At 39.5% G+C, this 17,330-nt stretch overlaps 1 protein-coding gene across 2 annotated transcripts in view; it reads right to left on the bottom strand.

The window, feature by feature from the left end:
- The window catches only part of NBAS (NBAS subunit of NRZ tethering complex), a 335,203-nt gene that overhangs the window by 33,964 nt on the left and 283,909 nt on the right, over window positions 1-17,330 (bottom strand). For both annotated transcript variants that reach the window (XM_061433269.1, XM_061433270.1), the window contains one exon: window positions 8,277-8,472. In XM_061433269.1, the coding sequence (XP_061289253.1) occupies window positions 8,277-8,472 (196 nt within the window). The remainder of the gene's footprint in view (window positions 1-8,276; window positions 8,473-17,330) is intronic.

Genomic DNA, 17,330 nt, shown 5'->3' with positions numbered 1-17,330 from the left:
AATTAAGTTCCCAAGGGTTTTCCAGATGCTTGGAGTTGTATGTGGGGTGCACAAACACAGAAATATACAGAAGAAGCTGGCGACTGCACTTATGAGCCATGTTCTCCAGCTACTTATTTTACTGTATCTCTAAAACTAGAAATGACACAATAAAGCATTCCATGATCCCTCTCCGTAAGTGAGTGCTGCTGTAACTTCAATACATAATACACATTTTCGGGTGGCTAAATATAATACTTAATGACAACATCTTTCAAATGAGACATATGAAAGGGGAAATACTTTGTTTTAAAATAATAAGAAAGATTTTGCCTTATAAACTTTTTCTTTAGGACAAATAATCAATCACTCCAATATGAGCCTCTAGAAGTACACGCTTACTTTAAAGAACTGCTATACAAGCGAAATTTTTAAGGCCAGACTTTGTTTTTTAGTGAAAGTTGATAAAGTAGTAATAGACTAATTCATGGAGCCAGATATGCTTTCGCTGTAGTCTGTCACTAGACTCAGATGGAATACTGGCCCTGTCTCTTAATAGCTCTGTGATCAGGTGAAAATATCCCACCAAGCCTTGGTGTTTTCCTTTGTAAAAATAAAGTAATAATACCTAACCTATCAGGGTATTTTGAGAATAATATAACATAATATATAACATAATACAGGACAATATATATAGAGACACACACACCTGAATAGGTATCTAACACTGAGTTAACACAGAGCTATTATGGTGGCAACAGTATTGGTAGTTCATAATAATGAATACCTAATACATAAAAATAAATAGTAATACATCATTCTGCTATGTTTTAGCAAAGATACTGTAAAGACTCTTTAACTACTCTGTGCTTATTTGCTCATGCATTGAATGGAATTATAATAAAACCTCCATCAAAGGGTTATTATGAGGTTTCAGTGATAAAATACACATACAGAGCCTAATGGTCAATTCACAAACATCCCTATAAAACATGAAAACTGACAGCACATAAGCATCTTCTCAACTTAAGTAAAAACAGATTTCTGCTAGAACATTCAGAGCTTTCATCTTTAATCTATTTTTTATTACAGCTAGAAACTATGCAGAGAGTTATGCAAAGAAGAAAATGGTGGCCACTGAGTTATGTGGGCTCCTAGATATTCTATACGTAGAATGCCCGCATATCCTCCAAAACAAAAAGAACAAGAATAAAACCGGTATATTCAGTATAATTATAGGTCGGGAATGTCTAAACTTCAAAATATCATAAGTGAAAAAGAAAAAAAACACCAAATTCCAAAGAATGATCTCTCACAGTCCATGTAAATGTTTCACATATTCAAAAAGTACATCCATATTTGAAATAAATAAGAACGGGGACAACCATACAAACAGAAATAAAATTAATCTATCAGTACTATAAGTGAATAAGCTAATCACTCTGGAGGTGGTGTGTGTATGTGAAAAAGAGAAAGAGAGAGACATAATCTTGAAAAAAAGAGTAAGTACTTTTAACTCGAAGGCTAAACACAAACGGAGCTCTACACAAATATTCTATCTAGTAAGTTGGTTGGAATTTCCATCACTACTTTATCTGTTCCTGGGATTAAACAAATAAATGCACTATGGATAAGGAGAGTCAGGTTTCTCACTGACAGAGAAAGGAGTTTATAAACAGGGGAAAAGAAAAGACTAGAATTAACTGGATTGGCACTAGAAGTATCAACACGAATTCATGGTCTTAAAAGTGAATACAAATAGATATAAAAAGAGATGTAGACTTACATGTGCTCTGTCCCCTTAGAGCATCTAAAAGCTATACCACCAAATCAATCACTATACCTAGTACTCCAGTCTCGGCTTCGAAATACCATTCTTTATTAAAAAAAAAAAAAAAGTCAGTGATTTAATCTGGATGTGAGTAGGCAAAGTGTAAGAGGGTTTCAAACATTTGTGTACAAAAAGTGATGGAATGGGCACAAGTGCAAATGATCCAGGAGAAAACTCGAAAGGTTCCCAGTGGCTAAATCTGAGATAACTGGAGCAAAAAATGAAAACAGTGATAGTAATAGATTACAACCATAGGACAAAATGAGAATCCTTGAGTAGTGATATAAATAAATAAATGAATAAATAATATAAGGAGAGAACAAATGATAAAAAAAAATACCATTTGGGGAATACCACAGTGATCATTAACTCAGGCAATAATCATCAATGTGTGCTAAAATTAACTGGTGAAAATGTGATGAGAAAGTGTTTACACAATCTCAAAGTACCTCACCACAAGACATTTATTAACCCCAAAGGGAAAAAGATAATTTCACAGAGAAGAAACATGGCTGACACCACCTCAATCAAGTGATGCAAATGAACACTACTGGTAAAAGAACACGTAAGTACCGTGGGTCTCCCAAGATAATGTACTGGGAAGGAGCCAACGTCACTTCTGCGGTACTCCCACCAAAAATGCGCAACTTGCATACACAAACAAAACTCAGACAAAGTCAAATTTAGTGACCTTTCACAAAATAATTGTCCAGTGTTTTTAAAAATTTCAAGGTCATAAAAGGGGGAAGAAAAGAATGAGAAACTGTTTTAGATTACAGGACAGTAAGGAGACACGGCATTAGGTGCAATGTGTGACCTGCACGGGATGTGGACCAAGTGGGGCGGCTGACAAAATCTGAATGACGTGTAAATTAGACAAGGTATTGCATCAGTGTTAGCTGTGGTCATCTGAGATGGTAATATTTGGTGAAGCTGCATGAAAAGTATGTAAAATTTTTTGTAAAATTTATATAATTTTTTCAGTAAATCAATGAAAAGTCAAACAAAATAACAGAAGTTATGTTCGGCGACCTCATATCCCTACCACCCTCCAGTATTCAAACACTTGTATTTTCCTGCCTTTTCCCTCCACTTTTCCTTCTAACCCACTGGAAGGATGAAGAGACAACAGAGGCAAAACCCATTAGGAGCACAACCACTCAGGCCATCACACCTCTAAGCAAAGGACACTTGGCTGTAAACTGTCCCACTACAAATTAGGCCAACTGGGACCTGAGCTGACCCCAGGAGAAGGCCCTGAGACGGAATCAAAGCCATCCCATCCAGTGGTGATTACTAAACTCAAGTCCACTTCCCAAGAGGTGGTTGCTGGTGAACTCAGACTCACACGAGGCTATGAGGACAGTCTGCCTGTGTGACAGGATAGACAGGACGCCCTATCTCACCCCACCCCAGAAAAGAAAGTGCTGTTGAGAATTAAAACATACTACCGACATAGCCCTGAACTTGGGGTCTTTCTCCATAAGTTCTCCATAATTTTCTTGCTCCATAATCCACAGGATTTCTCCTGTGTTTCCCAGCTAATTACAGAGCATCATTTCCTCCCTGGTAACTTCAGCAGAAATTGAAGGGGCACTGGGCTCGTGTCTCACTTCTGTACCCAAGCAGTCACTGAGTACACACCTCTTGCCTCCAGACCATACACCCAACTGTGCTGAGTTCAGGTCAAGAATCCTCTCCTTAGAGCAGTCTTCCTGCCCCAAGACAGGACGGCGACCTGCCCTCCCGAGCCCCACGCACTGTGCAGACTTCCATCACAGCACCCGTGCACTCAGGGTATTAGCTTTGTTTACAAATCTATGTTCTCCACCAGATTGGAGCCCTCACACCAACAGGATCTATCTACCTGGACTGGAGTAGGAGCTCTGCATGAATGATTCATTTAACTCTCACAGCATTTATCTATTATTCCCATTTTACACACGAGGAAACTGAGGTTGTAAAAGGGTCAGTAACTGTTTCACAGAGCTACTGAGTGATGAAGCTGGGACTGGAAAGCAGGTCTACACAGTGAAAGGCCTAAATGTTTTTCATACTACTTGCTTTATCTATCTCCAGAGCATAGCACAGTGAATGGTGCACAATCTATGTTTGGAGACTCTCCAATGAATATTTCACATGATGTTTGGTTCAAACAATAGTTAGTAGTCATGGCATTTTTCAGAATTTTAGCTAGCAGCAGTTAACATACACAATGCGGTGTACTGAGAGAGCGAAAAACGCTAAAAAGATGAAGCGATGCTTTCTGTGCTCCGAATCAAACTCCTGGTTCTTCACACCTAATCACATTCTATCCACACAGAGTGACTGTGGGAAGAGAAAGGGACAACACAGTAACAACCAAAGACAACACGAATGTTACTGCTCAATGTATCCCCCTGGCAAATAGGAAGAAGAGCAGTACAAGGGCCTCTGGATCACAAGGATCTATTGCTCACAAGCTGGGTAGGTCATGTGACCTCATCTTCTAAGTCACGTGATTTTATCTAAACCAGAGCAAATGGTAACTACTTTCCAAGGTCATTTTAAAGCTGAGCTGCAGGGACGTGCACTTTAGGAGACATTCCACAGTCCCTTCTTCTTCCCCAAGGATGCCAGTGACCAGAGGGTAAAATTAAGAGGAAGAACCCATTATTCGTAAGGAGGGACCTTCTCAAGGTCTCCAAACATCTGCAGAACCCAGTAACACGGATGCTTGCTCAACTTTAGTCATTTTAGGGAAAAGGGCACATCGATCTTTCACTCATATCTGGACAGACACACTTAGGATTTGTTTGCTTCCACATGAGAAGCAACTGGCTGATCAGAAATCACTGTCAGCAAAATATGGCAAATTAATACAAAATAGTTTCCATCTAAAAGCACCAGGCCACTCTGCAAGGAAACACTTCCATTATTCCAAGCAGATCATTTTATTTGCATATAAGGGTGCAGCAGCATGGTCTAATCATTCATGGCAAGAACACTGGACTGAATATCAGGATTCCCGGCCTTGCCACTTTAAAGGTGACCTTGGACAGGGCTTTCAAGATTTAATATTCATTAATTCAACAAATGTTTACTGTCTGTAGGTTCCCTGTTAACATGGAATTTGTATTCTAATGGAAGAAAAAAGACATCACATAATAGACAGGCAGATAAGCAGGAGGAAGTTAGCAGATAGTGGTAAGTGATTAGAAGAGAAAAAAAAAAAAAATCTCACAAAATAGGTTGTGACCGGATGTAGTCATTTTGGAAATGATGACATTTATGCTAAAATCTGAGGATGTGACTTCTTCATTTCTGGACATCCTTCTCTATAAAATATGACTCTTGAACAAGGGTGCTTTCAAACATGTCTTCTAGTTCTAGGATTGTGATTTCACACCTCTTAGAAATACACTTATGTGAATACATATTTTTAACATCAAATAATAGCCTATGTTTGATTAAGAGAATTATTTATGACAATGAGTCCTAGCTTTGAACACACTTAAGGTTACAGTAAATCTTTTGTATGGAACTAAATAAACCTTTGCACACATAACTCTTCCTTCCTATTGATCTTTGTCTGAGTTCTGACAAAAAAATGAGTATTTTGTTTATGTTTCAGCAAATGTCACCAAGTTGGCCTCTGACCAGAAGGACTAATACGTCCTTCTATGTATACATGAATTTGTAATGAGGTTGAAAATTGTCTTAAACTCATTTTTCTGTTGATTACTTATAACCACAAATTCAGACTGAAATTTTACAATGTTCTTTTTTTAGGTGAATTTTTTTTTTTTTTTTAACATAAAACCAGAAAAAAATTTGAGGTGATGGGATATGGAATTTTTTAAGGAAACATCAGTATTTTGACCCATATTTTTCATGCACCAGTTAACTAGAAAATTACAAAACCTGAAAAACTCAGACAATTTGTACCAAGAGAATTAACACAGTCCATTCTCCCCCTCCCTCTGTTAAGCTTCTCCCTCCCCTCCTCCTGCCTCCCTGTTGCCCTCCACGCTGGGACACATTTCTGGGGTGGAAAGGAAGGCCTCTCATGCTGTTGAAAATTGAGGGCCTCTGAATTTTTAATTCTGTTAACTAATCATTAGAAAAGTAGAAATCGCTGTCTCTCTGAGAACCATGAGATAGCAGGCTACACAGACTGTGTACTGAATTTTGCAGGAGCTGGCTGGTTTCCTGGCAACATGCTGATTTGTGGGGCCACTACTTTGGGCACCTCGAGGATAATTAAATATTAAGCCCCTCTTTGATGTACGCAAAGTCTGCCTAAGAGGATTACCAGCCACGGTGAAGGTAGCAGTCCCACAGTTTCTGGTAATTGAACGTTGCAGTGTCATTATCTGTTCTTATCTTTGCTCTGTAAGAATCCATCTCTCTCCTTAATATTGCCTTTGAGAATGGAGACGGAGATAGGGAGAAATTAAGAAAACGAGAGCCCGTGCAAACAACAGTTTGGGGTCTTCTAGGTATTTGGGACATGGGGACGAAAACAACAGTTTAACACATGTCAAAGACATGACAGAGGTGAGCAAGGCATCCTCTGTCTCCTCTGGTTCAAGGCTCCATTTCACACACAAGCAGCCAAGGCTCACAGTGTAAGAATCTTCTCCAAGACTGGAAACAATGGTAGAGGGAGGGTGGAGACCAAGTCATATAAAAGTTACAACTTGTTCTATGACTATAACTGGAACATTGAGGAAAGCATAAAAGCAGTGGGTATACTTATATGACTTCTGAAGTGTTTAGAGCCAAATTAGAGTGCATGTTCTAATGTTTCAACATGATAGATGAAATGGGCATTTTCTCCCTTTCCTGATTTCCACGCTGTTTCATAATATTTCTGGCGCATGGATCTGATGTGACATGAAGTGAGGCTCCAGAGAAACAGGCTTCATTGACCTGCCAGGCTCCAGCCATTAAGGAAGAGAAAACTGAAAAAAGGGTGAGAACTTGAAAAATGGAGGGTCTGTCAGAAAAATGCATAAAAGTAAGAGCATTCATTTGTTTCAGGATGAGACAGAACCTAAGGTTCCACTTGGTGAAAATAACGTGACCTAGTTTGTTGCTTAACCTCAGGAATGCCACGAGAACCTTCGGGTCTGCTGAAAACACACATACTCCTAAAGCCCACTGTGCCAGGGGCCTGGAGGGTCTGTCGCAGCCCAGTGCACTTCTGCTCACAGACTGCTCTTGAGAAAGCCTGTTAGTGGTCTCTTAATGCAATTCAAAGCAAAATGTTAAGACTAAATAATTTGATATGGTCATGATGCTTCAGAGTATCATTCAGATATTAGTGGCTTTAATATACTGTTTCAGCAATGTGGCAGGATTAGAGAATATTCGATAAATCCATCTTTTTTGAAGCTCAAATTCTCTAACTTTGAAGAATAGATAGTATTTACCTATTTCTCTCACAGAGGGAAATAAGAATGTAGAAGGTAATTCAGGAGATGTCCTGAGATGAGTCTTGAGATATTTTTAATATTTGGTTCTTTTTTTAAAAAAGGAGGTTCATTGTTCTTTAAGTGAAATAAGGATACTAACAGAAATTATAAGGCAAAGTTTTAAACTGAGAAGGTAAACTGGGTTGGAGTCAGACTTCCAGGAAGCTCTTTTGCAGATTAGAAAGCAAGTCTTACTTTCTAACTTTTATTGGCCTATAGTCTGCAAGCTATAGCACTTGATTAAGTGCTGACTCTTAGATCCAGTATCTTCAGGATGCATCAGTTTAGAATCTAAGCCAAAATTCAACAGCCACCGTATTTCTTTGATTTAGGAATTAGCATTTTCACTTAGTCAACAAGCATTTAAGCTCTGAATGTACGCACAGCATTCTTAGAGGGCTTTGAAAAATGTTAAGTATATTCTCCAGGGTTTCTGAGTTTTCAGGTAGCGGGAAGACAAAACTTTAAGTAGCAGAAGTAATAATAATAATAATAATAGATGAAATGTGTGGAGTTCAAAGTTCAATTAAATTTGAAACCGTCAGGGAAGGATCCAGAGAGGTGATGGACTGAGTGAGCCTTGCAGGTTGAAATGAAGAAACCAAGATCTTTTGTCTCTGCTGCATTGTGTCTGTCTACATATAGGAGAGAGGGCATTTGAGTGCCTGGGCAGAGCAGGACAAAATGAATGAGCTAAACTGCACACTGCATTACCACTTAGATCTGTATCTCTCCAGGGCAAGGGCGAGCTGCCCTAATTAACTGATACTATGAAAAACCCTGACTGTATCCTGTGAAGAGAAAAATTATATATACATGTCAGGTGACTGAGGCATCATCTACTCTGCATATTCAAACATGGAAAAGTAAAACAAACTGTGTTGCACACATTTAACTGCTACATAGCTGTACTGATGAACACAATGGGAAGACTGCATTAACAAGCTGATTATTCACTTGAAGGGGGTTTAAGGGAATCAGGACATGACCATCAGATGCACCCTCACCTGTCTCTGGGGCCAGGTGGCTTTCAGGATGGCCTCTGTTCTAAAGAACACGAGGAGCTTGCCATCCTCCTCAGTCAGGTGAAACGACTGTCCCAGAATCTGCAGCACGTGGATGCGGGGCCGCACCGGCCAGGCGTCGTTGGCGCAGAAAGGCCGCAGCCACTCCAGCAGGTCCTCGGAGGACACCAGCTCTTCTCTGCAAAACAAGGGTTACATTGAAAAAGACTCAGTGGTTTCTAATTCCAGTAATCAAACGTGGTGCTGGATCTAGACACTTTGTTGGGTTTATTTTTTTTCCTACTGAGAGGAAAAATGTAGATTTGACATGGCTTAAGGCAAACCATATTAAGTATTTAAAAACGATGTAAAATGCATGCGATTTGTAAACAGCATCATATTAAAATGAGTTACACAGAGCAGAGAAAAAATAATCAATACGTTCTTAGATGCTTCATTTCTTAAGCAAAGCTCAACTGTGTCCAACTCTGCGATCTCATGGCCTATACACTCCACGGAATTCTCCAGGTCAGAATGCTGGACTGGGTGGCCTATCCCTTCTCCAGCGGATCTTCCCAACCCAGGAATTGAACCAGGGTCTCCTGCGTTGCAGGTGGATCTTTACCAACTGAGTTATCAGGGAAGCCATTAAGAAGTACAGCTTATTGTAAAATTCTGTGTAGAAGTATGCCCAGTGCCCATCCAGTACCCAAGGCTTAAAAGACTTTCTTTTTATTGAAGTAAATTGACAACTAATTCAATAAGAGAAATTAAGGATTCCCCAGTTTTCATTAGAGCACTGCTTTAGAGTGGTAACTGTCTTAACTGATAATAGTTCACATGGAAGGGTGCCAGCCAGAGTCTTCGATAACCACTTAAAGCATTTGGAAAAAAAAATTTTTTTTGATGGAAATATCATTATTTTAGTCTTGGCAAACAAAATAACTCTTGTAATACAATTTTCACGGATGGCTTATCCCACCAACTAGTTAAAACCTTGAATTCAAAGGAAAAAAAAGAAGTATGACCTATTTCTACTAATGATACTGATAGTGCTGGGCATCATTCAGTAATTTTATATTAAAACATTACTAGTTGACAGTAACTGTGCAAAGTAAATATTATAAATACCATTTTATTTAAAAATTTTCCAGTTTTATTGACATAACTGATGTGTGTGTGTGTATATAAAACACTGTATTAGTTTCAGGTGTAGTACAGAATGATTTCATATGTGTATATACTGCAAAATAATTACAATAAGCTCAGTTAACATCCATAACTTGATATAGACATAATTTTTTTTCTTAAGATGGTAACTTTTAAGATTGACTCTCTTAGTAACTTTCAAATATACATTATATTGTTAACTATAGCCCTCATGCTAAACATGGAAATTCCATTTTTATAGATAAGGAAGTAGGCTTCATGGAAGTGACAGCATATGCCCACAAACATCTATACTGGTACAATTTGACTCCAAAGTCTATGTTCTTTTCTACTATTTTTCTGTGTTTCAATAAGGGGTTAGTGGTGGTTTAGTCACTAAGTCATGTCCAACTCTTGTGACCCCTGGACTGTAGTCTGTAGTCTGCTAGGTTCCTCTGTCTATAGGATTCTCTAGGCAAGAATACTGGAGTGGATTGCCATTTCCTTCTCCAGGAGATCTTCCTGCTGTTGCTGTTAAATCGCTTCAGTTGTGTCCAACTCTGTGTGACCATAGACGGCAGCCCACCAGGCTCCCCCATCCCTGGGATTCTCCAGGCAAGAACACTTGAGTGGGTTGTCATTTCCTTCTCCAATGCATGAAAGTGAAAAGTCAAAGTGAAGATGCTCAGTCGTGTCCGACTCTTAGCGACCTCATGGACTGCAGCCTACCAGGCTCCTCTGTCCATGGGATTTTCCAGGCAAGAGTACTAGAGTGGGGTGCCATTGCCTTCTCCAGGAGATCTTCCTGACCCAGGAATAAAACCCAGGTCTCCTGCATTGCAGGCAGATTCTGGGCCGACTGAGCTATGAGGGAAGCCCCAGTAAGGGGTTAGAGCCATCAAATTTTATACTACCCTAAAGATAAAATATAAATCTATGGTTATTAAAAAACTAGTAAGTTTAAAAGGATTCAGAGAAGGTGGGGACATGTGAACAACTTTCTATCCAGTACTAGAAGCTCTTTGCTTATAATCCCCAAATGGACCATCTCAGGAAAACAACTTATTTGATGATGATGTCGATGAATTACTACCAATGACTCTTGAGAAGTTGCTCACATAGAAGTCTCACTCCCACAAGACCCTAGAGATCCATGGAAAAGCACTGAATTATATAGATTTTATAATAACCAAATCCTTATGAGGCTTCCAGCAATAAATCATCTATAGCAAGCTCCAAATTCCATGAACTAACAAGACCACAGGAAATTTTTTAAAAACTTCTGAGAATAAAATTCTATAATACCACTGAATATTTCTCTCAGTGTGCATTCTATAATATACTTGCCAATACAATTTTATGGCAATTTAAGCTAAAAAACAAAGTTGGTTATTTGTATATTGGACTAAAATATGTTACAAAACGCCATGGACAAAGTGGCTTAAGCATTTCCTACATGTACAAAGGTATTTGTTAGTTTTGCCTTTGACTGTCCTTCTTAACACGCACCAGAAATGGCAAAGCTGGGGGTGCACAAGAATGCCCCCAGTATTTCCTGACTATCTACTATGTGCAAAGCAGACAGCACTGTGTGGTGGAAAAGAGTATCTTTTGGAATTTGACAGACCTGTGAATCCTGGCTCCATCCTTTCCTAACAACTCTCAATAAAAAATTATGAATGTCCTCATTCCCACTTTATAGCTAAGTAGACAAAGATCCTCAAAGTGTGTCTCTTGGAGTCTGTGAAACCAAGACAATGCATACGAAGCACCCAGCACTGTATGTGACACAAAGGAGAGATTTAATGAACAAATAACCATTGTCCAAATCATCATCATCATTTTATTATCAGCATCATCAAAGTACCTGATGTTCAGGGATGAAAAACTGTATGATCTGGTCCTTAAAAGAACTAATAATACAAGGAACCAGAAAGATGTCACAAATGACTGTTCTACAAATTACTAATATAATATAAATTGGAACAACTTTTTGGGAAGAAAAGTGGGTAGAATCAGGGAAGGCTTCGCAGAGGACATGGCCTCTGAACAGGATCATAAAGGACAAATGGAAGGTACATGAATGGAAAAGGGGGGAAACATAATCCAGGTAAAGAGAACAGCAAGGGGAAAAAAACAGACAAAGATTTCAAAGGACACAGCATGTTCAGGGACCGATAAAAGCACAGATTGTCTGGGGGTAAATCAGAAGAGAGCACAGAGGGAAGACAGGTCTCCTGACCTGGATAACCAGAGCTCACACACAGGCTGAAAAGGTGGTGCAGCTTCATACTTCGAAAGGATAGGCTTTGCAGGCGTCAGCCCAGACTCAGTGCCCAAAATGACTGCTTCCCAACAGTGCTATGCTGACCAAGAAGTTGCTTCATGGTTTCTTCAGTTTCTTATTTGTAAATTGCAGATGGATAATAACCCTTTACTCAGCGGAGTGCTTTGAGAATTAAATATACAAAATGAAATAATAAAGCAGAAAATATATTATCTGGCACGTAACTAAGAAGTTCAGTTAGTGGCAGCGATGGTTACTGAGGACTCTGGTCTTGGCGTGGAATGGGAATGACAGAGGGTCTCTGAGCAGGTAAGTACCGTGATCACGTTAGGGCTTACAGAGGTGCGCAGACTGGGGCATGCTCAGGCCCTTTTGGTGAAGCCTGCAGGGGTCAAATTAAGTTTAACTTGGGAGAAAAGAAGACTAAAACACATTTTTGGCCTTGAATCCAAGCCAATTTCACATAAGTAAGAAGCTGGTATTTTGACCCTGTCACCCAAGGGCCAAGTGGAGGGGCAGGTAGGATGGGCTAGAATGGGAAGAAGCTGGAGTCATGAAGACCAGATGGAAGTTACAAAAATCATACAAGATCTGCATGTGGTGAACAGGAATGAAAACTGTTAATGATAATATGAAAGCTTATTGTGTGCCATGAGTTACATCACTTTATCGTCACTACTTTTTTTTTCATGTATTCTGTTATCATCTCCAATTGGCAGATGAAGGGACAAGCACAAAGAGGTTTCATAACTTGTTCATGGTCACATAGTAAGTTGTTGTTTTTTAGCCATTAATTCATATCCGACTCTTTTTTGACACTATGGACTGCAGCTGGTCACACTCCTCTGATCATGGGATTTCCCAGGTAAGAATACTGAAATGGTTGCCATTCCTTCTCCAGGGGATCTTCCAGACCCAAGGACTGAACCTGAAGCTCCTGCATTGGTAGGTGGATTCTTTTACCACTGAGCTGCCAGAGAAGCCCCCACATAGTAAGTAGTACAGTCAGTATTTGAACCTGGAGTATCTTACCGCCTTATCAATGACTATGCAATACTACGGAACCAAATGGAGGTAAATTCCAGAACACGGGGGCAATATGTGACACAGAGATTATTATCATAGCATTTTCCAAGTCATTAAATTGAGTTAGATTCCTTTTACCTAAGAACTTACTGTTTGGTAAGTTCAGTTCAGTTGATAGCATTGGACATTCTGGAGAAAACTGCTCTAAATTTTGGTTGATGGTTCAAATATATAATGAAATTATGAGAACTCATTCCTAAAACAGAAATATTATGTTCTTGAAGTACCATGTTCTAGATGACCTTGGCTATATACTGTGAATGTGTGTGTGTGTGGGTGTGTGCACGCATGTGCATGCAATCAGTAGCTCAGTCATGTCCAACTTGTGATCCTGTGGACTTTAGCACTCCAGGTTCCTCTATCCATGGAATTTTCCAGGCAAGAATACTGGAGCGGGTTGCCATTTCTACTTCAGGGGGTCTTCCCAAGTCAAGGATTGAACCCATGTCTCTTGCATCTCCTGCACTGCAGATGGATTCTTTACCACTGTGTCAGCTGGGAAGCCCACATACTGCAAATATTTGTGCTCAATGAGACTACACAGAACCAAAGGGCAGCTCTGTAAGAAAAGCTGTCCAGGACATCAACTAGATACTATCTCCTAAAGATTTTAGCTGCAAAATAGTCTAAATTTTAAATAAAATGTGAGTTTTTAAAATTTGTAGTCACCCTTGAAATGGTACAAATACACACAAATATATACAGAGGCAGAGACAGAAAAACAGAATGTAAGAATTGTGATAAAATGTTAGCAATTGGTGAATCAAGGGGAAGAGAATATAGTCATTATTTTTCAACCTTTGCAACTTTTCTGTGGGTTTGAAATTTTTCAAGATAAGCAGGTGGTGAGAAAATAACCAATTACAACTTTTATAATGTAAAAAGAAAGAGAATGGGAAGGAAAATGATTCCAGTTTTATAGTTGTTTATGAAAGCAAGGGGAGGGTTTAATGAGCTTAGGAATAAAAAGAGAACATGATTTCAAAACACTTTTACCTTATTATAAAAGTTATACAAATGATTTTAAGAAGATATAAAATAAGTAACAGAGAAAAATCTCTCCTAGTTTCATTGCAAAGACATAGACATTTGCTTCTACCTCTTTCCCTGACATGAGGATTTTGGGGACAGGAGAGAAGTTATACTACACAGGGTAATTTAGTATGCTATTTTAAAAAAAAATAACTACTAAAGGAAACACACACACATTCATACAATCCCTTCTGGCCCAAAAGATAAGGAGTGTACTGAAATATACAAAATGTTCTATTAACAGAAAAGAACAGCAGCAGCAACAATGGCAACCAAAATAGGTTCAGTGAATGATTAATTTGCGAACGTGATGTTCTATTGTGTAAAGTAGTATGAGAGGATATTCACAAAACTACAAAGGAATGGAAGAGAAATGCCAACGAAACAAGGCAATTATTTAATCAAAGAGAAAAGACAGATTTTGAGAATATTAATAGGATGACCCTTTGTAAAAGAGCTTGAAGATTTTGCGTGGCATAAACATATGAAGATAACCCAACCTTGAACTTAAACAGTGATGGTACATTAAAACAGACAGTAAATATGAAAAGCACTTTATATGTCATGATGTACTACACAAATTATTCTTATATTTAAGAATGGGGGAAGCCAAGACTGCATTCAAACAAGACAAACATAAACCTTTATGATTTCCTGTAGACATAAATGTCATAGATTTGGAATGCCTGAAGGGAGCACAAGTTCACTTTGCCTAATCTTCTATACTGAAGGCATAAGCCAGCAGCCAAATTTTTGTATTGATATGTATAGTATATACCAATGTGTCAAAAATTTTAAATTTTACACAATGAAGGTCTTCTTTTATCTCATTTTCCTGAGATGATAATTGATATGCAGCACTAAGTATATGGATTACAGCATAGTGGTTTGACTTACATATATTGTGAAGACTACCTTAGTAAGTTTACTGATAATTTATCATCTCATATAGATACCAAAAAAAAAAAAAGAAAAAGAAAAAAAACGAAGATTTTTTTCCTTGTGATGAGATCTCTTATGATCTACTCTGAACAACCTAGCACTTCTTTAAACGCTGGAAGATGAGGGCTCAGTGGAAGCTGCCTGCCTTAGATAAGGCCTCTTGAGCTCACAAGTTCCTCTCTGACTCCACCACCTCCTCCCTGCCCTGAAGCCCACTCCACCTTGTTCATTTTCATTCCCTGCCGGGTGTCAGTAGGAAATGAGTTTGAGAACTGATATGTAAACTGAGAGAGAAGGAGAGACAGGACAGGAGGGTGGGGTGGGGCAGCAAGTAAATGTGAGTGAGTGAACAGTGAGAGACATAAACACTCATATTCTAGGAAGGTCTCAACTCAGTTAAGGGATTGATCCACACACTGTGTACACTTTCCTCACTACGCACAGAGCTGGACCTGTCCCAGGACAATGTCCTCTATGTATCAGCTCCCTGGAAACAACTGGGGCTCCTGGCAAAGAATAGGGCGGAACCCAAAACAACTGAATGCATCGTGTGCTAATGCCATTGCGGTAGTGTAAAAAGTGTGGCTTTTTTTTCAAATGATTATCATAATCAAGTTACAGTGAAGGAAAAATTGCTGCAAAGGCAGTAACTGTGGTGTGCACACAATTCCAATCTCAAATCTCAATGTTTTATAAATTCATTTTTAATTGAAGGATAATTCCTTTACAATATTGTGTTGGTTTTTGCCATACATCATCATGCATCAGTCATAAGTAAACATATGTCCCCTCCCTCCTGAACCTCTAGAAAGATGGTACTCATGAACCTATTTGCAGGGCAGCAACAGAGACATGGCTCAGATGGTAAAGCATCCATCTACAACGCGGGAGACCCGGGTTCGATCCCTGGGTTGGGAAGATCCCCTGGAGAAGGAAATGGCAGCCCACTCCAGTACTCTTGCCTGGAAAATCCCGTGGACAGAGGAGCCTGGTAGGCTACAGTCCACGGAGTCGCAAAGAATCGGACACAACTGAGTGACTCCACTTTCTTTCTAACACAGACACAGACATACAGAACAGACTGATGGACACGGGAGTGGGGGAGGAAGGAGAGGTTGGGATGAATGGAGAGAGTAACATGGAAACCTTTACACTACCATATGTACAATAGAAAGCTAATGGGAATTTGCTGTATAATCAACTCAGTTCAGTTCAGTCACTCAGTCATGTCCTATCTGCGACCCCATGGACGGCAGAACTCCAACCTTCCCTGTCCATCACCAACTCCCAGATTTGACTCAAACTCATGTCCGTCGAGTCGGTAATGCCATCCAACTATCTCATCCTCTGTCGTCCCTTTCTCCTGCCGCCTTCAATCTTTCTAGCATCAGGGTCTTTTCAAATGAGTCAGTTCTTTGCATCAGGTGGCCAAGGAATTGGAGCTTCAGCATTAGTTCCTCCAATGAATATTCAGGACTGATTTCCTTTAGGATGGACTGGTTGGATCTCCTTGCAGTCCAAGGGACTCCCAAGACTCTTCTCCAACACCACAGTTCAAAAGCATCAATTCTTCGGCGCTCAGCTTTCTTTATAGTCCAACTCTCACATCCAAACATGACCACTGGAAAAACCATAGCTTTGACTAGCCGGACCTTTGTTGGCAAAGTAATGTCTCGGCTTTTTAATATGCTATCTAGGTTGGTCATAGCTCTTCTTACAGGAGCAAGAGTCTTTTAATTTCATGTATGACTCAAGAGAATTCAAACCAGGGCTCTGTATCAAACCTTGCCTTCTGATAAACAAATATACTAATAGCATCTTTGGGGCTGCTCTCAAATGTATGCCAATCACAATATCTTCTTGAGGTTCATTCATCAATAGAAGCATGGGCACATCCCCCTGGAACGAGGTAGAAATGGCAGCTGTGAAGTCATAAATATGGCCTTAGGTGGCCCGGAGAACCACTGTAGTGGTAGAGTGGATCCACCCTCCTTGTTGGTGACCATGGTTCATATTACAGATTGGAGGCCTCATAACTGTGGGTGCTTGGAGAGCGTCTGGTGATTTACTTTGCCTCCTGGAGCATGAAGAGTGAGAAGAAATCAGATTCAATCCGTGCTAGTGGGTTTCTTTCTTTTTCTTTTGCTTTTTATGGTCTTTTGTGTGCTTGAAAAATAATGTGAAGTCCCTAAGCAACACGGAAGAGCTTAGTGATGTCTGAATGATCTGACATCGCTCGATATACATCAAACTTTAAGACATCTAAAGCGGGTACTGTGATTAAGCAGCAATTTAAGCAAACAAAGACTAGTAAAATACTCACTAGCTTTAAAGGAAATCTTTCTTCCTTTTTGAATGGTGCACAGAGGAATTCCTCATTAATTATCTGTTTTCTGAGTGGATTTATTTCTGTATATCCATTTGAGAGTCACTAATATACTGGTTGGAGAAGGCAATGGCACCCCACTCCAGTACTCTTGCCTGGAAAATCCCATGGATGGAGGAGCCTGGAAGGCTGCAGTCCATGGGGTCGCTGAGGGTCAGACACGACTGAGCAACTT

This window comes from Bos javanicus, chromosome 11 (genome assembly GCF_032452875.1).
Source record: "Bos javanicus breed banteng chromosome 11, ARS-OSU_banteng_1.0, whole genome shotgun sequence".
Taxonomy (NCBI): Eukaryota; Metazoa; Chordata; class Mammalia; order Artiodactyla; family Bovidae; genus Bos; species Bos javanicus.
Note: the sequence above shows the minus strand (reverse complement) of the source record. Positions and strands in the feature narration are given on the sequence as shown.